This window comes from Euprymna scolopes, chromosome 36 (genome assembly GCF_053919585.1).
Source record: "Euprymna scolopes isolate OS-2025 chromosome 36, ASM5391958v1, whole genome shotgun sequence".
NCBI lineage: Eukaryota > Metazoa > Mollusca > Cephalopoda > Sepiida > Sepiolidae > Euprymna > Euprymna scolopes.
Genome location: NC_136517.1, coordinates 290,796 through 315,328, shown reverse-complemented (window position 1 = coordinate 315,328; position 24,533 = coordinate 290,796). Strand labels below are relative to the sequence as shown.

General features: G+C 36.6%; 2 protein-coding genes across 4 annotated transcripts in view; one reads left to right on the top strand and one right to left on the bottom strand.

Moving 5' to 3' along the window:
• The window catches only part of LOC145260272 (solute carrier family 35 member E3-like), a 54,073-nt gene extending 48,434 nt beyond the window's left edge, over window positions 1-5,639 (bottom strand). For 2 of the 3 annotated variants that reach the window (XM_080118106.1, XM_080118104.1), the window contains exon 1: window positions 5,200-5,626. In XM_080118106.1, coding sequence (XP_079974232.1) covers window positions 5,200-5,586 — 387 coding nt within the window. In that variant the 5' untranslated portion in view covers window positions 5,587-5,626. Of the gene's footprint in view, window positions 1-5,199 lie in introns of all 3 variants that reach the window. The other variant, XM_080118105.1, reaches the window with a different exon arrangement.
• A 2,396-nt stretch (window positions 5,640-8,035) lies between these two features.
• LOC145260270 (peptidyl-prolyl cis-trans isomerase FKBP2-like) overlaps window positions 8,036-24,533 on the top strand; it is a 51,395-nt gene continuing 34,897 nt past the window's right edge. Inside the window, exon 1 of the mRNA XM_080118102.1 lies at window positions 8,036-8,162. The gene's annotated coding sequence lies outside the window, so the exon portion shown is untranslated. The remainder of the gene's footprint in view (window positions 8,163-24,533) is intronic.

Sequence of the window (24,533 nt, the reverse complement as noted above, 5' to 3'; positions counted from 1 at the left end):
AGACTGGGCATATAGCTCTCTTGCATTTTTTATTACTCTTTTACAGTGGTTGCTGGCAGTCCTGAAAGCAGCTTTAGTCTCAGTGCATCTATTACGTTGGTAGTTATGGAAAAAGTGATTTCTGTGCGCGATAGCAGCAGCACATTCTGGGGAGAACCATGGCTGGCTGTTAGGTTTTTGTTGGAATTTTTTAGATGGTATGAATTGGTCTATGCCTACAGTTAACCATTCGGTCAGATCTGATACTATAGAGGACACTTCCTTTTTAAACATGGAGTGCAGAGGTAAATTAGATATGAATGTACGGAAGCTATCCCAGTCAGTTGTCTAGTTAGTAATTCAAACTCTCTAATAAATAATAGATTAAAATGCAGTCTTTAATGCTATTATACTGTGAAATATGTATAACGAGCTCTACATAACTGGCATTGCCCAGGAGATGATTCATTTTCATTTTTGTTGGTATTTCTTTTTCCTTATCAAATTATTACTATTTTTTTAAACAGGATTTTGAAAGCTAAATTTGTAAGACTTCATATTGCTCACCTGACAAACGCTGATTACGATGATGTTTCCATAGTTTTTTCTTCTGGTCGTGTTGTCATCTCTCATATTAGCAGATGTCGAGGGAGAGTATATTAGAAAATAAAACAACTCAAAAGAAAACACGTTCTCTCAGTAGGTGCATGTGTGACACCATCATGGAGAAACTATCCTCTAAGCGTAAACGTCCATAGCTTAATTTTTCTATTGAGGCAGAGTTGATCGATTGATGTCAACTCATCTCGATCTCCCAAAGCTCTTCTGACTTGGTTCAAGCCACGACCTGCCTTCTACTATGTCTAACTCACAACTATCGTTAACTGTCACAAACTGAAGACTGTCCGTGAACTGTTTCAAAACTTATTAGCAATTCTAAAATATATTGATCTTATTTGCTTCAATCATCGCCACACCTTGACCAACAATCCTACTTCAGCTTTCTTTTGTGTTCCTTAGTGAACACTCTCCTATTCATTGTCTTTCCACGAACATCAATTTCCTATACCTTTGTTTTACTGATAAACTTATTTCTACTTTTTATTTTTTTTTTTACTTTTTCCTTCCTAACAGTTGGGGGGGGGGAGATGTCAGTAACATCACAAATTGAATTATTCTGACAGGTGAAATTTATTAGCAAATGCTCATATATAAAAGATTAAAAGTTTTTAAAATTATTTACATCTAATAATTTTATAAATAGATTTTGATAAATGTTAGATATATTTCAATCCAGAAAACACCAATTTTTATCCATTTGTCCAAAATATCACTCATGGAATGTGAGGACTAAAAGACAAAATAAAAGGAAACAAGAGTTATGAGGTCACCATAATTCTTTGTTAGTTATAATAACAAATTAGCTTAATAACAATTTGATTCAATTCAATGCAATGAACAAATGATACAGTAATATTTAAACTCTTAAAGTTGAATTTCTTTATAAAAATAATTCAGTGTGTATTTTATAATATTAACAGCTCATTTGATAAACATGTAAGTTTAATAAAATATGTTACAATGATTTACCTGTAATGTTTTAACCAGATGGATTTTGCTTGAATGTTTTAGTGCTTATTTAAAACTAGTAGCACCCGTTAACCGGCGTTGCTCGGTGGAAGCATGCCTCCTCCTCATAAAAAATTAAACTGTTGTTGTTGTTGGTGGTGGTGGCCAATCCCCAACATCCTAATGTTAAGAATGGGTTTCAGAAGACACCCCATTTTATGAGGGGCAAGAATGTCCAAATATTTGCCCCAAGTTCAATCTTGATATATGTTGTCAACATACCTATTCATAAAGACTATAAAAAAAAAATAGGGTTGGGTGGCAGTGTCATGCGGAGAGAAGTACACCTTTTTTTTTTTATTGTGCATGCATAGAACAGTGAATTACAGTGCATAATGCATGTCATATCTTGAAAACTACTTGTTTCTGCCAAAGTTAAAAATAGATTATCTTATTCAGCATAGTCTAAAACCTATAGAAGTCGTTAGTTTGAAGGAAATATTCTAGTTGGTGCTAAGGTAAAAAAAAGTACCTAATGTAATAAAGGGGAAATTTGTACTTTAGCGGCATAAATTATTTGACAGACAAAGAAAGTAAAAAACAGTAAAAAAAAAAAAAAAAAAAAAAAAAATGGCGTAAAGGTAGTCAGATACAAACTGAATGAAAAATAATGCAAATGATAATTTATTTGGACGTAATTTGGACGCTTGTTATGGATTTAGCTGAATACAATATTAAAAATCACTTTCTGGGTACTTATGCACTTATGTTACCGGGCTGGTGGGTGTTTTGTAACTATTCTGTACTTTAACTTCACAATTTAATAAAAAGATATTGTAAAACTTGAATGTATATATATATATAATCATTTTATATATTTTTGGGGGGAGGATTGACTTAGTGAGATAAAGGACTGTTTAAATAAATTCACAATGATTTATATTTGTAATTTAAAAAAAAAAGATATTATTTTCAGTTGTGTGCACTTACGTTATCGTACTAGCAGTAATTAATCTGTACTTTCACCTAACAATTTAATAGATAAAAAGATATTATTTATTTATTGTTTTTTATTTTTATTTTTGACTTCTCTTCAATTTATCCCAAAGAGGTTAATAAGTAAATAAATTTGTGTGGTTTTAACAACAGAAAATTCAAATTTTACAATTTATTTGTGATTACTGAATTGTTAGATGAAAGTATAGAATAGTTACAAGGCAACTGAAAATATTTTTTTGTCCCGATTACAAATTTAAATCATTTTGAATTTATTCAAACAGTCCTTTATCTCACTAAGTCCTTCCCCCTACAAAAATACATATAATCATTTTATTATATTTTTTGGAGGTGGGGATTGACTTAACGAGATAAAAAACCACTTGAATAAATTCACAATGATTTAAATTTGTAAGAAGAAAAAAAGCATAGTATATTCAGTTGCATGCAATTATGTTACTGAACTACCAGATGTTTTGTAACTATTCTGTACTTTCACCTAACAATTTTATTTATTGTAAAGCATGAATTTAACCTGTAAAAACTAGTTAAAAAAATTAGCATGGTAACGTTAGTGCATAAGCACCACTTTACATATTTCTTTTCCAAAGGAGCGTTTGAATAAATTCACAATGATTTAAATTTAAATTGTTGTGTAAATATTTCTATATAAATAAGTACTAAAAAATAATGAGCCATGTAGGTAGAAAAAAAAACTTTATTAGTATTGGTAACATTTATTTATGTATTTTTTTGTTTTTACTTCTCTGCAATATATTCCAAGGAGTTTAAATCGGCAATACTGGAGTTTAGGTGCAAAAAACAAGAACTTTTTATTTATTTATTTATTTTAAACAATATATACAGAACATTGTATTATTTAAACAGAATAATTTTTAATTGTTAAACAATATAAATAGGACTTTTTATAATTTTAAACAATAGAAACCTTTGGTTATATTTAATTTGAAGTGCACAAGCACCTTTTTTTTATTAAATTGTTAGGTGGTAGCACAAAATAGTTACAAGACACCCTTCCCATATCATGAATGGCTTGCAAAATAATGTTATTACTTAAGCACGGTAAAAAAATTAAAAATTTTTTTTATAATTTTAAACAGTAATTTTTTATTTGGTTTCCACCTGAACATTTTCCTTGGAAATGACGACTATTGCTGGTTTTCGGGTCTGGTGGAAACGAATATCGCATATAAAATTTCCAGAAATATGTAGTATTTCAAATATTAAAATAATATAATTTTTTATGTTAAAAGGTGGCCATAGGTGTTCACATAAAACATGCTCACGCTGAAGCAGGACATTTTCGTTAAATAATAAATATTGTTTTTTATGGTAAACAATTTATACAGAAGTTAGAAAACATAAGCATATATATATTTGTTTTTTTTTTGATAAATCTGAAAGAACTATTTTTTACAAAAAGTAGTGAAAAAAGTAAGCAACCCCCTATGATTCTCAAGCATTGGTTGTGCAACTAATCTAGGAGAAAAAAAAACCCCTCTGAAATAGCACCAGTGCCTCAATAATATCACGGTCTCATTTATTGGGTGGATTTCTACCAGTATTTTTTTTTAATTTTCTATCTTTGAGCGATTATCAAAACTCCCCAGATGACAGTCTAATCTTAGCCTTTTTATTGTTCGAACCTAAAACTCACCACTACTTGCGTCTCAAAGTAAATAAACGCTTTAGAACAAGTTAAAATACAACAAATTTATCCAGGTGGATGAAAGAGTAACTTATCTTGCCTTTGGTAACATTTATTTGTTGCATGTTTATTTTTTACCACTTTTCATTTCATTGTCTATACAAAAAATGCCTAACATCAGCCAGCCTGTGTATGATTATTTCGGTATCGTTCCCAGTCATCCCAGACTTTATGTTAGTGGACTTAATGTCACTCAGATGTGCGATTGGTGATTGCGCAACTCTTGCTTTACTATAGATTTCTCTTGCACACTTTCTTACAGGGGGTATCCATTGTCTCTCGAAACTGAAAGGAGACCTTTAAATGTTAGTGTGGCTATGCTTTCTGTTGCTGGCTTTTCTTTTTGTTTTGTTACGGTGCTTCTACAGAATTTGAATCGAACTGACTTTTGTCGAACTAAACTTAAAAATCAAGTTAGAGTTTAAGAAAAAAAAAAAAAAAAAAAAAAAAAAAACAGTTCAATTCAAATTCTGTAGAAGTGTCTGTTTTTGTTTTTACAATGTCTGTTAAAAGTCTTAAATGTTTACGAGTTTTGCGAATAATTTTCGGCTCCTTGTTAAGGAATACCAATCAATTTGACACTTTTTTATTTTTAATAATACAAACATTTTTTTTATTGTTATTATATATATTGTTATACTATATTTTTATTAAGAATCGGCAGGAGAAATAACGGCACTCATGCAGAGAGTGATCCATGCTGAAATAATGTTATTTAAAAAGCTATTCTTAACATGGGGAGGGGAGGGCGTTTTGTACCTATTCTGTACTTTAACCTTACAGTTGAATAATAAAAAAAAAAAAAAACATATCATAAAGCTTTAATTAAACGTAGAAATACGATTTAAAAAATAGCACGGATTACTCTCTGCATTAGCACCGAAATAACATGCATTAAAGAGAAAGAGGAATAACTTCCAACTCACCAACGAAAGCTGAATTTTTAACGAAAACTTTCGTTTATAAAACTGAGTCTGTATAAAGATGATGCAGGGCGTGGTCATCGCTTTGATGAGCTGGTATGTTCCGACTGTGTTATGCTGCAAAGAAAGGTTCGTGGTCACAACGTAACCACAAAAGGATGCGGCCAGAGGTAACATCTCCAAGACTGGCAGTCGCTTCGGTTGAAATATGTTACATTTTTGGCAGATAAACAGTCCGGCTGTGGTGATCACAAAGTGGATACACGTCAGGGTCATGTTTGGGAAGCCATGCACAACATAGATACGTTTGTTGAGCAAAACGATCAAAATAGAGCAGATGAGATTGATACACAAACATAGAGTGACATTTTGAGCACTGGGCGCCGCCATCTTGAAAGAGGCCTCACTTTTTGGTTGTGTTTGTGTACGTGGTGAAGAAAGGGAGGTCACTCTCGTTGACTTTGCCTAATTTTACAGAAAAATTGCACTTTAGTTCTACCACTAAATCCACACATTTTTTTGAGAGCACCCAGATAGTTTTTCTCGTCCTTAATATGTTTTTTTTTTTTTTTTTCTTAACGTCATCTCTATGATTACATAAAGATATCGCATTACACTTGGTACATGGATATGCCTATAAAGTCAGAAGATATAGCTCCCATAACTTTTGGAAACATTTTTTTCATTTTCATACTCTAAATTGTGATAGCAAGGAATAAACTGCTTTCATCAACTATTGGCTGCCGAGATATTCATAAAAATGTCTTCTCAAAATTCTTAAAAAAAAAACCAACGACTACCCACCTCGATATGCATAGACACATTAACAATATTCATTGATGTATCAAGGAACTGACAAACCTGGTTTATCAAAGAATGTTTTTAACATAAAAAATGTTACTTCTGTAGCGATACGCCAGAGATATTAAAATTAATAAATAACATTCCACTTACGCACGGATTTGCCATACATTAAAATAAATAGCATTTCAGTTACGCGCACATTTACCATATTCACCCATGCAAATTCCGTGAAAATAAAAAGTAAAACTTGGTCTTTTTGTGCGGACATAAGACAAAGCATACCACGTGACAGGGTATCCACTTTCTGTCCAATCAACACTAGAAGAAAAACACATTTCTTAAATCTTTTTCTGATGGCTTTGCTGGAGCCACCCCAAAAGGTATAAAAAGACACTGTGCGCAAAATCCAAAGCAGTTGAATGCAGTACCACGAGTAAGCAACTAGGTGCCCGACTCCATCTTGTCAACGTAAAATCACTAACATAACTTTGTGCATCTTTTCCTCTTTGCCTATTTCTCTCTTTGCCTGTTGTTCCAGCAACAGGGTGCAACTCGTCTAAAAGGAACAATATGTTTTTGACGCTTAACATTACTTGACTTTCGAGCCGAGCAGAATTACTACTCAGACATATTTGCATGGAAAGGATTTAGTCTTAATTGGATTTGATTATTTTAAGAAGAAATTTAATTTCTTTTGCTCCTATTTCTTTAAGGACATTATTCCCTCCGTCCAGAAAAACTCTCATTTAATTTCAAAATCAAAATCAAACTCTAACATGTTTTCTCCTGTGTGATAAGAGAGCACAAATGCACACATATAAAAAAGTGATGTTTTCTTCAATAAATTTCTATATTAAATGTTGAAACTGGTCTTCATATTGCTAATTACTGACACCTTTTATTTTATTTTATTTTTTTTTGTTAAGGGTTGGGATATATTTATCTATGTTCACGCCACGGCTGTGATACCAGGCATCAGTGAATATCAACCAATCCCCTACACTTCTTTGAAGAAGCTAACTTAATTTCTAGTAAAAATTTATTAATGTAACATAACTGGCACATCCCCTGTACCATATACGGCATGTATTCTTAAAATAAATTGAAGAAACTAGAGACAAACCGATCTTGGCAAACTTTCTAAATACGAATGCTTTATCTGATCATCGTACAGTGAAGAGATTTTGTAATTAACAATGTTCAGTAATGTATGAAGAAACTGAGAAACCTGGTTTATCAAAACCTATTTCAAATATTTTCCATATTTTCATTTGGCAGATTACTGACATCAAACACCACACCATAATTATCCTCTCTGATATTGAAATACTTTCTATCATCGTTGTCGTCATCATCATCAACACCACTACCATCACCATTATCAGGGAGGTGACGATGGATAAGTGGTTAACAACACAGACTGACAACCTGGGTGTGCCAAGTTTGAATCGAATTAGTTCCTTAAAATTTTTTTACTTAGGATGCTAACAACCTTCATATGTTCTAGAAGGATCTCTTTCACTGATTAAGGACAGGAAAGATCAGCTTCTTAAATTCTCAATTCTAGCATCGGTTTTTAAAGTAGAGAGAAAATCTTATTCCTCCCAAAATATTTTGTATCCTACATTAAAAAATAAATACTTATTACCTCTACCAAAAAAATAATATAACTATTAAAATGTAAAATAATTATGCCATGTTTTGTTTAAATAGTTTTATTAAAAATTAAAAATAAATTTTGCTGGTGAAAAGCTGTCCAACATATGTTTTTTACAGAATGCCATGTGTGTGTGTGAAGATGAAGGTCAATCAGTGTTGATCGAAAGCTTGTAGGGAACATTCGTTTAAAAACTTTGTGCACAGCGAACACACATACACAATTTGTAGAAAGGAAAAATAAGCAATTATCACCCTTTGACCTCACATCTCTGACAAACAGGCATCGACACTAAACTTCCATTTCAATATCTTTTCTTTTTCCTCTTCCATCTCTCTCTCTCTCTCTCTCTCTCTCTCTCTCTCTCTCTCTCTCTCTCTCTCCCTTTTCTCCGTGCCACGTGACAGTGACAGACAATGAGCGATGTGTTCCAAGCTTGGCTCACACACGCAAACACAATTCTCGAATAAAACAAACTTTTGCATACTAATCAAGACTTAGCAAGGTAAGCTAAACATTATATAATCATGAACAATCTATGATCAATGAATTACTTCGGTAACAACATGAACTGAACAATTAATTTCAATCCATCAAAATCGATCAACAAAACACATGCTTTTATATGTTTTCTACTAAAAGGTATTGTTTGTATAAAAATGTATAAATGTTTTCCACTTGTCTGTAATAAATTCTACAGGTTGTACATAGATAAACTCAGCATCTATCTTCATTAATTTATAAGTCGTTCGAACATGTAATGCTACCGCAACAAGCTGTTTTATTTTTACAACTTATCAAGGCCCAGAGGCCAATCGAGGATAGGGGTTAATGAGTGTACAGTAGTCAATGGAACAATATCGTAGTAATCGTTAGTAGTTGAAATTTGGTAAATTGGATTACTTAAGGGGATAGCTTATTAAGACCTTGTTTATGTTGGACTTGAAGACAACCATACTGTAGTTCCAATTGTTCCCCTTTCCTGCTGGGGTCCTTAAACCCCAATTGATCCAATACTGCCAAATGCTATACTAATTAAGAAATGCTCATCATTTTGATGTTGTCCAAATATTTAGACTGTCAATTTTGCTGTCGTCTTCTGTTTCTTCTACTCATGATCTTTCCCATCAATCTAATCTGCTCTATTCTTCCTTTTTTGTAGACATGGCTTATGAACCTCATTTGTCTTTTTCGTACTGTTCTTAATAGATTGGTCCTGGATATGATCTTAAACTATATCAGATGGTGAGGGCCCAGCTTGAGGGCTTTGGGGAGTGTGGAGCCACCCTTTAATTGTCATTGCTCCCAGGTCCACTCTGACCCGGAGTGGTAGTACCTGTTAGAGACCAAACTATGGGTTAAATAGAAATCGACTTGAAAAAAAAAATATATAATCTATTAAAAAAAATTTTCTTCAAAATAACTGGATTCGGCATTAAATAACCTGAAAAGGGTTGATGTGCCGTAAAACAAAAACAACCAACAACCAAATCTTAAAAGATACTTTTCTGTGTTTGTCATTTCTAATACCTCTTGGTTTGTTTTCTTTTCTGTCCAGGCAGTATTCTTAAATATGTTTTGTACAGAAATTCGTCCGATAAGCATCGAAAATCGAAAAAATCCGATCTTAAAAATAGTCTTTCTTCTCTTATAGATAAAAAAGAATTTTTACGGGGGAATATTTTACATTACGGCAGTGTAACAGAAAAGATTCTTCTTTTTTTATCTATAAGAGAAGAGAAACCATTTTTAAGATCAAGCCCAAATATCAGCTGACATGATATTTTTGACAATTTTTGGCTGTGACAATGAGGCTTTAGTAGGATGTATTCCAATTCTTGCTGGAGCTGTTCATTTGAACCTGAAATCATAAAAATTGGTCAGTCATTTCATAAGATGTATATCAATAACATACTGAATTTTCAAGAGTCTACGACAATTTTAAATGCCTGTACAAAAAAAAAAATAGACTGGAAACTTATTGAAAGCACCTCATGCGAACAATACTCACACATAAAATATTTTTTAATCATCTGCAAGTTTATAAAAATGTTTTGGTTTATTTCATTCATAACAGACATTTGTAGCCATTTTACCTTCTTTTTAACATTTTCTTAGTGTCAATCTTGCTGCAGTTATAGTTATGGTAAGAGATTATTCCGATTTATTAAAGTTTTCTCCTAATAGATAATGCCAAATTGATAGAACCCTATTCTAAGTTAACAGAAAACAACAACAACAACAACAACAACAACAAAAACGTAGAGCAGCAGAAAGCGATTACTACAACAGCAGCAGGGAGGTGATGGTGGCTCATTAGATAACATGAACTGACAACTTGGGTGTGCCAAGTTTGAATCCAGTTCGTTCCACAGAATCCCTTTGACTTAGGGAGGTACGTTAGCAACCTTCATATGGTCCCTCCCATAAGTACCTGATATCGTTCTAGAAATAATTTTTAATAAAAAGATTGTGGGGAAACGAATACTAACAAAATCATCATCATAAATGATACTCAGTAACAACAATCACAACAACAACAGCAGCAGAAGCAAAAAAAAAAAAAAAAAGAAAACGATTTCTGTAAAATACTCAATTTTGAACGATTAATGAGAGACCTTCAACCAATCAGGAATGGTCGCTCTTGGAGCCGAGCATCTATCAAACTTTTCCATCTAAGTGAAAACTCAAGCACATCAGGAAGAAGGATCAAAACTCTCCAAAACGAATCCTTATCAATCAAAACATAAATACTCAGACACTAGCGAACAAGTCAAATTAATCCTCACCAGTCATTTATATCACAGATAGAATGCAACTTACTAAGAAATATTTCTTCATGACATGACGATTGTAAATCAGCTATCAACAAATAATTCACAATTCTGTTATCTTCATTGACAAAATTAATTGATAACCCTAACAGCAGATAAGAGCTGGCTTTTTGCAATCAGAGTCTACACAATATCATCACAAGAAAACAAATGATTGAGAATTACTGCCACAGTACTACCATTACTTTTACTTAAAGATACATGTCAAAACAAACTTTTCTTTCATATTATTTGGATTCATCAGACTATTGTTCTTATGTTGAGTGTCATTTTCAAAATGTTTTGGTCGATGTATCCTCCGACCTTCTTCAGGTGTATCTTGTTGAACTCGAGAATGTTTCTGTTGAACTCAAGAATTTGGATGGAATTTCGAATGCAAGGACTCATGGCACAGTGGTAAGAGTATTTGTAAAATCAATTTTAAAAGTGATATTCTCCTAAAGGTTGAAGGTTCAACTCTCAGTGTGGGCGACTGAAAAATACAATTGCTAATTACTTAGGACCTCTATCCAGCCATGGCTGACAGAACAAGAGCATGCTAATCCTGTGAAGTAAATAAAGCGTTCCATTCAAAATTCTAACCAAATTGCCGAGTTCGACAGAAACATTCCCAAGTTCGACAAGATACACCTGAAGAAGGTCAGAGGTTACATCAGCCAAAACGTTGTGAAAATGACACTCAAGATGAGAACAATAGTGTTTTGGTTTTTTTTTTTTAATTAAAAGGCTTTTGAAAAAAATGTAAAAACTGGTGAGTGAAGCCACAATATTGAGATACTATGATTACAAAAACCGTTTGTCATTCAGTGTGTTGCAAGTGAAAAAGGCATGGGGATGCAATGCTACAAGAAGGTCAACCTTTAGCCTATATCAGCCGAGCACTTACAGACACTGTTCCGTCTGCCTGCTTCCCACCGGACTACAACTTGGATATCTTCAAGTCCAACGTTAACAAATTCCTAATGAACTGCTCCCTTAAGTAAACACTTCATCAAATATCCACACTAACGTAATGTACTTGCAATAACCCTTATCCCTGAGTGGCTTCCGGGCCTTGATAAGTGGTGATCACTGTGTAAAAAAAAAAAAAAAAAAAAAGAGATCAGATATGCACAAATTGAAAAAGAACTGTTAGCAGTAGTACACGCATGTGAACGGTTTCACCAATATACGTTTGGTCAACAGGTCACAGTACTGACTGATCATAAGCCATTGGAAGCAATAATGAAAAAACAGAATTGGGGAAATGCCAAAAGCGACTGCAAAATATGCTGACAGGCTTACAAGTTTACAGTGTGATAGTTCTGCACCATCTTGGCAAAAAGATATTCCTTGCAGGTACACTATCAAGGACATATATACATGGAGTGAACAGCGAATACTTAGATGATGACGATTTCAAGGAAACTGAATATATTCCTGTGACAGAGGAAAGGTTGCTGGAATTGCGCTCAGCTACAAAGGAAGACAGAAGCATGCAAATGTTGCAGTGGGTAATTGTGGAAGGATAGCCAGAAGACAAAGTACATTTTGACCCAGAGGTGAGACCATATTTTAATATGCAGAACGAAATGACTGGACAAGATGGGTTGATTTTCAGAGGAACCCAAGTAGTGGTCTCAACTACCCAGCTGGCTGTGTTGAAAAAAAGATTGCATTTTACACACCCAGGGGTTGGCGGATGTTGCAGAAGAACGAAAGAATGTTTGTATTGTCAAATATTAACAATGATATCAGAGACTATGTTTCAAAATGCCCCACATGTAGAAAATATGAGGTAGCCAATCCGGCAGAGCCCTTTATGATTCATGAGATTCCTGAGAGATCCTGGGCAAAAGTAGGAAAAGATCTCTTCAAGTTTGCAGATAGGAACTATCTCTGCACATTTGATTACATGAGGACTTTCTAGTTAATTGATTATCTTTCAACTACACAGATAAAGATGGTGATCACTAAACTTTAACACCATTCTGCATGATATGGAATACCAGATCAGGTAGTTACTGATAATTGATCCCAGTTCAATAGCCAGGAATTTTCAACCTTTCCAAGAAAATGGTGTTTTATACACACACCTGCCAGTCCTTACAATAGCAAGGCAAATGGAAAAGTAGAATCTGCAGTAAGGATAGTAAAGAACCTCTTCCTGAAAGTGATAGATGATAAAGCTGATCCATACCTAGCGATGCTGGATCACAGGAATATGCCAGCTAAAGGTTTGTTATCACCAGTACAGAAACTGATGTCCAGAAGAACAAAAACACTTCTTCCAACCACTTAAACCTTTGCATCCTGGAGATGTGGTATGGATGAAACTACACATAAAAGGTTAGAAAGAGTGGAAGAAAGCCATTGTATGGTGGAGACTGGATGAGAGGTCATACCATGTCAAAGTTAATGGAGAGCAGTATAGACCGAATAGGATAGATTTAAAAAAAATAAAAAAAATAAAAAACAGAAGAACCCCCATCACCGATCTACCAGCCATATCAATTGCATAATGAGTTACCAACGAATGTGAGACCAGATACAGAAGAGACGTGTGACCCTCAGACATTTCAACAACAAAATGATGAAAGAGAAAGACCGAGTTCAACATGATCTCCATCAAACCCAGAAAAGGTAAGGAGGACACAGTTGGGAAGACTAGAAAGTAATCTGGCTAGTGTAAGGATTATACATCGTGAATTGAGTCCAAAGTGAAAAGGGCAAAATAATCCCTGTTAGGCAAGAGAGTAGTCAAGCTTCATGAATGCCTAGGTCACTATTTTATTTTTGTCTGTTACCTTTTATCAGATCTTTTTTTTTATTCTTTTGTTTTTTTTTTCAGAAAAGGAAAAATATTCCTGTTATATTCCTAAATACTTAGGAAATAAAGACAAACGTGAGTTACACCGAGTGGTATGTGTAATGGGGTTTATTTATAATACAGAAACGTAAGGCTGCTCGCCTAAGGTAAATAGAAGTACATAGTAACAAGTATGGGGAAGAAAGTCTGATAATCAACACGTAAGACTATCCGTCTTACTGCGACTGCTTGTCTGCCGCTGTCTGCCAAACAGTCCAATATATATATACAGTTTGTAACCGGTGTATAGCCAGTTATGTTCCTTCACAACACCTCCCCCTGAAGCTGAAATCTTCCTGATTTTAGCTTAAATACCTCTTCCTTTTAGGGTCAGGGCTTAATCTCCTGGTAACTTTTCTCTTTCTTGCGCTTTTCCTTCTGGTCAGCGTTACCCGGGGTAAAGGTTTCTGTCCAGCCCGTATGGTCGGTTCAGGCGAAATATTCATTGTTTGCGGTACACACGCTGGTTTTGGTATATCAAAAATATCGCACAATGTTTCCATTGGTGTCTCTTCCACATTTGGAGACAGTCTGGGACGTATTTGATTTCTGTGTCTTTTGCAGACAAAACTTAATCCTTGGATGGTATAGACCATGCTCCCAATCCTTTTTTTGATAATACCTTCAACCCACTGATTTCGTCCATTTTGAAAATTTTTGAAATATACATTTTCACCTGGGGAGAAGCACTTGGTATTAAGGTTTTCTTTTTTGAAAACTTTCTTTTTCTCTGGTAGCAGCCTATCGAAGACAGATCTTATCTTTCTTGCAAACATTAGCTCAGCCGGGGAAGAATTGACATTATTATTAGGATTTGGTGTCACCCTGTAAATTGCTAAAAATGTTTGAATACATTGTTCGTCTGTGTCCATAGTAAGATTTTTCTTAAGTGCCCTTTTAAACGTATCTACAAATTTTTCGGCCAACCCATTCGATCGTGGATGGTACACAGGTGTTGTCATATGTAGAATATTTAGTGAGTCACAGAATTCTTTGAATTCATGAGCAGTAAATGCTGTTCCATTATCGCTCACTAAGGTTTTTGGCACTCCAAAACGGCTAAAAATTTCATTAAGCGCACTCACAGTGTTTTTTGCTGTTGGATGTCTAAACTTAAATATTTCTGGCCATTTTGAAAAAGAATCTACAATAATCAAGTAAAAATAACCATTTATAGGTCCCGCATAATCAATATGCAGACGTGACCAGGGTAGGTCCGTCTTTGGCCATGGCGTCGTTTTTACTGGAGGATCTCGAGCTGCTAATTGACATCCTCTGCATGTCTTGACACATTTTTCAACTTCCTTGTCCATACCAGGCCAGTACACATATCCTCTCATAAGGGATTTCATTCTCGAAATGCCCGGATGACCTGTATGAAATTCCTTCAGAATTTTCCTCTGTAACGTTAGTGGAATTACGATCCTCTCACCATACATGAGCACATCTTCACAGATGGAAAAAGGCGTTGTTTGATCTACCTTTTTATTTTTTTTTATCCATCCCAATTGATTTTTCATTTTCTTAATGAAAATGTCATTTACTGCCTCTTTTTTTATTTTTTCGAAAGTTACCGGAAGTTCACGTATCATATTACACATTGAACTTGTACATTCACTTTCGTCTTTAAGCGCAGCAATTACTGTTTCTTCGAAACTTTCGCTTCTTTTAGGGATCAACCGTGATAATGCATCTGCGTGTCCTAACTTTTTTGAGGATACATGTTCCATCTTAAACTGATAGTTTAAGAGGGTTACAGCCCATCGCTGTAATCGATTCGCAGTATGTGTGGGAATGCCTTTCTTTGATCCAAATATGGTAAGTAGGGGTTTATGGTCGGTTTGCAAAATAAAAGATCGTCCATGGAGAAATCGATTGTACTTTGTAATTCCAAATATTATCGACAGCGCCTCTTTTTCAATTTGGCTGTAATTTTTCTCCGCTGCAACCAACGTTCTTGAAGCATGGGCGATAGCTTTTGTCCTACCATCCTCATACTTGTGAAGTAATACAGCGCCAACACCGTAATCACTGGCGTCCGTTGCTAGTATTAGTTCCTTTTCTGGATTGAAATGTGCCAATGCTAAGTCTGACAGTAGACATCTTTTGATATTTTGGAAAGCAGATTCACATTCCTTATTCCAGTTCCATTTAACACCCTTTTTCAGTAACTCGTTAAGAGGAGCTCTTAAATTATGTATGTTAGGGATGTAAATTGCATAGTATTGAACTAATCCCAAAAACGATTTTAATTTTGTCACTGAATCTGGAGCAGGCATCTTTTCAATTGCTTCAGTCCTTTGTGGATCCGGTCTTCGACCCTCTTTGTCGATTATTTGACCTAGATATTTAATTTTTTTCATAAAAAAATCGCATTTTTCTGGGCTCAATTTAAAACCAAATTCCTGTATTCTTTTGAATACTTCTTTTACATGCTTCTTATGATCTTGCAAATTTTCACTTTTAATTAGGATATCGTCAAGGTAGGCCATTGAAAATTCCAACCCTGCCAGCATCGTGTCCATAATTTGCTGGAAAATAGCAGGAGCAACCTTTAATCCAAAAGGAAGCCTCTTTAGCTTAAAAATGCCCTTATGAGTATTTATGCCTAAGTATTTGGAGCATTCATCGCTGATCTTAATTTGCAAGTAAGCATCTGAGAGGTCTATCTTAGAAAAATTTTTTCCTCCGTTAAGCTTAGAGAACAGATCTTCTGCGGACGGAAGGGGATAATTATGGTCCAATAGACAGTCATTTAAACCCGTTGAAAAATCTCCACAGACCCTTATTCTGTTATTTTTTTTCTTTACATACACGGTTGGACTTGCCCAATCTGTGTGGTTAACTTTTTCAATGACTTCCAGTTGTTGAAGTCTATCCAACTCTTTTTCGATTGCATCCATCGCTGAAAAAGGCACATTCCTTTTAGGTTTGAATACTGGAGTGGCATTTTTCTTTAATTCAAATTTTGCCTCTGTCTTAATACAGAGTCCTAGTCCTTCGGCAAAAACATTGGGAAACTCAGTTTTCAAATCCTTCAGGAAGTCTTCCCTTTGGTTTGCTTTTTCTGCAGTTAAAACGTTACAAAACGAATTTATGGGTTTCTCCCATAAATTAAACAGGACAATCCAATCTACCCCAAACAGGCATGTATTCTTTCCTGGTACGACGTACACTTTGGATTTATGAGTCTGGTTAGCGAATGTCACTTTGCATTTTAATTCTCCCTTGAACTCTAATCTTTTGCCGCACACACTTCTCGCCGTCTTTCTGGTTTTCGTTAATTCAGGTCGACCTATCCTTTTCCATATATCTTCATTTATAATACTAATATCTGCACCGCTATCCAGAAGCAATGTAACCAGATGTCCATTTATCCGAACATCAACATATTTCCGTCTTTCGCAGCTTTTTTCTTTATTCATGCGAAGCGTATTTACATTATCGGTCCCTTGTCTTTTCTTCTGGGCACAGTATGTTCCCTTGTGACCTCTGAGACCACATTCATAACATATTTTGTTCCTAAACCAGCAGGTCTTATTGTTGTGTCTTAAACTACCACAACATTTACACTTTAGCTTTGGGTCTTTGTATCCTTTAAGGATCCTGTGTTCTTGGAACCTGGACTTTCTTGTGGTCCCTTGCCTTTTTACTTGCTGCACCTTAAAAATATTTTTCTCTTCAATGCGAGTGTTGTCTTTCTTTATGTTAATCAGACGTTGACACTCTTCAGTGACTTTTTGCAATGTTATGTTAGGATCCGCCTCCATAATTGTTAGGATCCGTGAACGTATATCTTTGTCCCTTGGTGCTGTGAGACCTTGTACAAAGATTAAACATTTAAATTGGTCTGCGGAAATTTCATTCAATTTAAATGATTCGCATAAACAGTTCACAGTGCAAGCATATTCTAGATAGTCTTCAGCTTCTGCCTTCTGAATGTTCAAACATTTGTATCTAGAGTGAAATAGGCTATCCCTTTTATCAAATATTTTCGACAAGGTACTAATTGTTTCCTCGAACGAAACCTCCTCCGGTTTTTTTGGTAGAATTAGATTTGCATACTTGGTGTTTTCATCAGTACCCAGTTTTTGTAGTAGCAGGGTAACTTTTTCCTCATCGGTCCAGTCTAAACATCTTTTCGTAAAAATTGTTTCGTATCTTCTGTAGTATGCAGGGAAAGTAACACCAGTATCCGGGGAGTAACGAAATTCCGTTAGTGAATTTGAAATACCCTCGGCAGAAAAATTAGTCTTCTTCCCGGTCGACGTTAGAATTAGCTTTTCTAAATTCTTTTGCTGTGTCGACATTTGTCGTTGTAGTATGTTTGTTTGTTCTTGTTGTGCCTCTAAAGTTTTTTGTGTTCTTTCTTGTTGTTGTTGCAGCTGTTGCTGTAGCTGTTGTTGTTGAATTTGTTGTTGTTGTTGTTGTTGCGCTAAAAATTGTTGAGTCATTTTTGTCTGTTCCTGGATGCTAAGGGCTAGAGCCTTAGTTAACTCTGCTAATTGTTCCATGTTAGCTTCTAGTACAAAAATGTCTTTTCGAATTCTACACAATAATTCCAAAGAAAAATCGTAAATTTACGTATATCGTAAATTAGTAGCAATATGCAGACACAACACGTTTCAACAAAGTTCATCCATAGTAATTCAACAGGCTTTGTAAAATAATTCTTTTTTTTTTTTTTTTTTTTTTTTCAACAACGTAAGTTCATACACAAAATATTTCTTACTTCCCACGACAAATAGTTCCAATTATTTATATAAAGGCAATAACAAACAATTAATTTTCCAAAAAAAAAAAAATATATGGCTGCCGTTCCCACGTGGCATAAAATGGTACAATAGTCGTTGTATTTATATTTTTTCTTTCGAAACTCGTAATCCTTTAGTGTAGTTTCGAATTCAACTTGCGACCATTTTTTTTTTTTTTTTTTTTTTTTTTTTACTTGTCAAAATAAATATAAATTCCACTTTACCTTGAACATGTTTCTATAATTTCTTGTGAGTTCTTTACGAAGAAAAATCCGTACTTTTCGCTACTTTAGGTAGGAAAAATTTTTAAATTCATTGACGCACGTGGTCAAAAATCCTTGTGTAGTTTGTTTTTTTCGTAAAACAAAGAATCCTTGCATTGTACACAGTCCTTGGTACGGTAATTTATCTCTGTTAAGAGAAAGAACATCCTTTCGTCGCCATTGTTATATTCCTAAATACTTAGGAAATAAAGACAAACGTGAGTTACACCGAGTGGTATGTGTAATGGGGTTTATTTATAATATAGAAACGTAAGGCTGCTCGCCTAAGGTAAATAGAAGTACATAGTAACAAGTATGGGGAAGAAAGTCTGATAATCAACACGTAAGACTATCCGTCTTACTGCGACTGCTTGTCTGCCGCTGTCTGCCAAACAGTCCAATATATATATACAGTTTGTAACCGGTGTATAGCCAGTTATGTTCCTTCACAACAATTCCATGAGGAATTAACTAGGGTTTACACCACTTTCAGTGGTGTCTAACTGTAATCTCTGAACGTTTATACCAAGCACTGGATAAGGCAGGGGAGGGGAGGGCAGTAGCCCTTGATATATCTAAGGCTTTTGACAGGGTATGGCATGATGGTCTTCGGATGAAAATAAAATCCTATGGTATTATTATTGGATGAATGCTTAGTATAATTAGATCCTTCTTAAATGAGAGAAGAATCCAGGTTGTCCTCAATGGGCATACGTACAAAAAATTTGATATAAATGCAAGTATGCCTCAGGGATCGATTCTTGGCTTTTTGTTATTTCTGATATTCATAAATGACTTACCTGATAAAATTGTCTCTGAGATGGGTATATTTGCCGGCGACACCATGCTCTATTGCAGGTATGTGGAGAAAACTAATGAGCACATATCTAAGGTAATGGCTGAAACCCTAGAGGAAGACCTTCAGTCTGTAGTGGAATGGGGCCAAAAATGGATGGTAACGTTCAACACTGCCAAGACAAAGCCCGTTTCCTTTAATAATTACATGAAACCTTCCCAACCACCAATAGCTATGGCTAGAGATACTTTACCTGAGAGCACTTCGTTCAAGTTCCTTTGCTTAACATTCACAGGAAACATGAGTTGGAATAGATACATCGAGATTATTGCTAAGGCTGCTGCAAAGAAGGTGGGCTCTCTCTATCATGCTAGAAAGTTACTTATGCCTGAAAGTATTCTGTACCTCTACAAAGCCACCATTCGCCCATGTATGGAGTACTGCTGTCACATTTGGGCTGGTGTATCTGCTAGTAGGCTCTCACTCCTGGACAGGGTCCAAAAGAAAGTTGCCTACCTAAAAGGTCTCAAACTGTCATCTAAACTTCAGCCCCTGTCCCACCGACGAAATGTTGCATCCCTCTGCCTGTTTTACAAGTATTTTAATGGTGGATGCTCTGACGAACTACAAGCCCTTGTATCCCCTTGACGAAAATACCCCAGACAAACCCGACAAGCAGTGAAGTCCCACCTCTACACAGTTGAGATCCCTAAATGTAAGAAAGCTTTATACTCTAATAGCTTCTTCCACAGAACTGCAGGACTTTGGAATTCTCTTCTGGTTTCCTGCTTCCCCAACTGTACTGACATGCAGAAGTTCGAGTGTAATGTGAACAGACATCTTGCTGCTAAACTCCCTACATAGTACCCCGGCAACTTAGGTCCCTGATAGTAGCCCCCTACATCAAAGTGGCGACGTGCCTTGTTTGGGGTGAAAATGTAAAAAAAAAAAAAAAAGTTTGCCCTAAATAAAAGAAGCAATGATCCTACGATACTCCCTGTAATGCAAAATGCTCGATGACTCTTAAATGAAAAATGAAATTATCTCCCCTCAATAGTAGAAACACTGACACAACTTCTATCTATTTGCATCTACTGAAAACTTGCCCAAATATCTATTTACTTAGTTATACATGCGGAATACGCCATGTTTTAAAATGTACCTCCAGTTACACCCTGAGTGTACTGCACCTACACCTTAACCTTCGTAAATCTAAATATGCAGTGACTGGGCAAAATTCTTAGCTCAATTCCTAATACCTACCCAAACTATAACGTTATCCTGAACCTAAACTAACATAATGTTAAAAAAAATGAAAAACCTAAAGGTAAAAGTCAATCCACACTAACGCTTTTCTAACAAGCCTCCCCACAAAACTGCTTACACTGCATGCCCCTAAATCACTTTGAGGAGTGTAACTATTCATTAGATATATAACCTCTACAAACTAACCCTGTAACATTAACTAACCATGCGGGGTCACAAAAATACCTGGATTAGGACCCAGGCGCGGAGCAAACCCTCTCAGGGCTGATGGACCCAGTAGATCTTCCCAGATCACCCGTCTAGAAGAAGGAAAACTCTGAAACTAAACCAAAGGGGAGGGAGGCCTCTCCAGTCTTGGATGACAACCTTCCTAGAGCTGATGACTCAAAAAAATTACCGGTCTGCAAACCTAAATTGCTTAAGGAGTAGATAGGCTCTGTCTATCGCCCGGCTTCCTTACTCCTTCTTTGCCTATTAGTCAGGCGCAGAGACACTATCACAAGTGAATCGACAAAACACTTAGTGGTAGATCTTGTTTCTTGTCTAGGGCAATGAATGCCGTTCCTCCACTCCCGACACATCCCACCCCTCAAAACTGGGCACTTGGGAGTGCTTGAGTACCACACATGCCTGTGCAATTAGATTGGGGTGATCTTCTTCTGATGCGCTGAGGGTACCGGATTGACAGTTCCTGGCTGCTGTTTCCGACTGGTAGTACAGGGGCTCTAACTCTTTGGTAGCACTTAGAGCGGCTGCTCCATCAATAGTTGCATAATATCGGGATGTTTGTAGTGCCATGTTGCGCATGGAAAGGGACCTGCACTCATCTCCGATGGGCTTTCCTGAGGCCACAGTCCTAGTTGAAGAAAGGTCAGCTAATGGTCTACTTGTGTTGCATGTCTGATACCCTGCATAACCTCTTGTTCAGCTCCCCCTCACCTAACTGTAACTCTTTAAAAACATGATGAAAGTACAATAAAAAAAATAAGCTTAAACCAGGCCTAGGGACAAACAAATCCAGCTTGCCTCCTCCCTTGAGGCTTGCATTCACTAACATCCGTGGGCTTAGAACTAATTTAGCTGATGTTGAAGCATTTCTCCTAACAAATACCCCGAATATCTTAGCACTAAGCGAGACTAACCTACACTCCTCCATTCCCTCTAACTACTTTAACATGCCTGGCTATCTCCCACTCTGCCGTAAGGACTCTGACAGACATATGCACGGACTTGGAGTCTACATTCGTAACACCCTCCCCCTGACTAGAGAAACAAACCTAGAAACGGACGATGAAGCCTTTATGTGCTTTAGACTTAACATGCAACATAACATTAGCTACTATTATTTTCTCTACTGCTCTCCCTCGACCCAGGACTGCACCATAATAAACAAAGTCTCTGACAGCATAGACACAGCACTCTCCCTCGACACTAGCGCACAAGTCCATGTATTTGATGACTTTAATGTTCACCACAAAAACTGGCTGGGATTCTCTACTCACACAGATGCAGCGGGCAGCTCAACACATAGTTTCGCTATATCTCACTCCCTATCACAAATGGTTACGTTTCCAACCCGTTTCCCTGACCAGCAAGAACAACACGCATCACTTCTAGATCTGTTTCTGATTACAGTTCCTGAGGATTGTATAACAAATGCTGAGAGCCCACTCGGGAACGCTGACCATGCAGTGATAATGGTAGAAATCGCCTTAAATTCTAGACTCAAAACTGAAGCGCCAGTGCTCAAAACAATGAGATATTTTAAAAAGGCTGACTGGGAAGCCATCAGAGATCTTATCAGAGATGCCCCATGGGGAAATATTTTTTCTCTTCCTGCTGAACAGTGCGCAAATGAGACCACTGAATGGTTCAAAACAGCAATGGAAGCACATGTTCCCATGCGGAAATTTTATAGCAAGCCCCACTCTCCCCAATGGTTTACTTCGACTTGTGCAACTGCCATTGCTCAAAGGCAGCATGCATACCGCAGATTTAACCGACATAAGTCCAGTTCAAACAAACAGAAGTATATAGAAGCTAGAAGTAATGTTAAGAAAGAAATAGCGACAGCTAAGAGAGAATTTACTGAAACCACTAAAAAACGCATCGAAGCACAGAAATTAGGAACCCGTGACTTCTGGAAAATCTACAACAGTGTAGTAAATAATGGGCAATCAACAATTCCCCCACTAACCAACAATCACAAGGTTGTTTGCTCAGCAACCGACAAGGCTAATATGCTTGCCAGCCGGTTTGCCTCGAACTCCACACTGGACCCTTCCAACCACCCCCTGTCTGACTTTCCATTGCAGACAGACACCACGCTAGACGATCTAAAAATCACCCCTGCTCAGGTACATGCTATCATAAAAAACCTTGACACTTCAAAAGCATGTGGACCTGATCTCATTCCAGCTGTGCTATTAAAAAAGTGCTCAGCCAAAGTAGCTCCAGTTCTCTCCAAACTCTACAACAAATGCCTTAATGAATCATGCTTTCCGGGCTGTTGGAAAACTGCTTCTGTTGTACCAGTATTCAAGAATTCTGGCGAAAGAACTGACCCATCAAATTATCAGCCCATTAGCCTCCTCCCACTTTTCGCCAAAATATTTGAGACCATAATTAACCATGCTCTAGTCTGGCACCTTACAGATGCTAAACTTCTGACTGACAAACAATATGGATTTAGACAAGCCCGTTCCACAGCTGACATCCTCACTGTAATCTCTGAACGTATATACCATTCACTGGACAAAGCGGGAGAGGGCAGAGCAGTAGCTCTAGATATATCTAAGGCTTTTAACAGGGTATGGCATGAGGGTCTCCTCAGGAAAATTAAATCATACGGTATCATTGGTAGAATACTTAACATAATTAAATCCTTCTTAGATAAGAGAAAAATCCAGGTTGTCCTCGATGGTCGTACATCTAAACAGTGTGATATAAATGCAGGAGTGCCTCAGGGGTCTATCCTTGGACCTCTATTGTTCCTAATATTTATTAATGACCTCCCCGACAAAACTGCCTCTGAGATGGGTATATATGCTTATGACACCACACTCTATAACAGGCATGACAGGAAAACAAATGAACACATATCTAAAGAAATGACAAAAACACTAGAGGATGACCTCCAATCTGTAGTGGAATGGGGACATAAATGGATGGTAACATTCAATGCTGCCAAGACCAAACTGGTTTCCTTCAATAATTACAAGAAATCTTCTCTGCCACCAATAGCAATGTCCAGTGACTCCCTGTCTGAGAGTACATCTTTCAAACTGCTTGGCCTAACGTTCACAGGAAACATGAGTTGGAACAATTACATCGAGGGCATTGCCAGGGCCGCTGAGAAAAAGGTAGGCTCTCTCTACCGTGCTAGAAAACTACTGACACCTGAAAGTATCCTGTACCTCTATAAGGCCACCATTCGCCCATGTATGGAGTATTGTTATCACATTTGGGCTGGTGCATCTGCTGCTAGTCTCTCACTCTTAGACAAGGTTCAAAAGAGAGTTGCCAATCTGATAGGCCCTGAACTGGCATCTAAGCTTCAGCCTTTGTCCCATCGACGAAACGTTGCATCCCTCTGCCTGTTCTACAAGTATTTTAATGGTGAATACTCTGACGAACTGCAGACACTTGTGCCCACACGACGTAGACACCCTCAACAAACCTGACAGGCAGCTAAATCCCACCCCCACACATAGAGATCCCTAGATGTAAAAGATCTTTCTACCCCAGTAGTTTCTTCCCCAGAACCGCTAGACTCTGGAATTCCATTCCAGGTCCCTGCTTCCCTAACTGTACTGACATGCATAAGTTCAAGTGTAACGTGAACTGACATCTTGCTGCCCAAATCCCAACATAGTGTCCCAGTAGTTGCTGCCCCTGATAGTAGCCCCCTACACCAAAGTGGCAATGTGCCTTGTTTGACAGTGTCAAATGACTGCTAGTCGAGGTCAAGATAGGAAGGAGAGAGGATAAGGTGAATTTTACAGGTTGGCCAAAATGCTGACACCCTTACCACTTCCGTTTGCACTGTTGATGGTGACGTCGATAAAAAAATAAAATTCTGACAATACACAGCATGACTTAACTAACCCTTACTT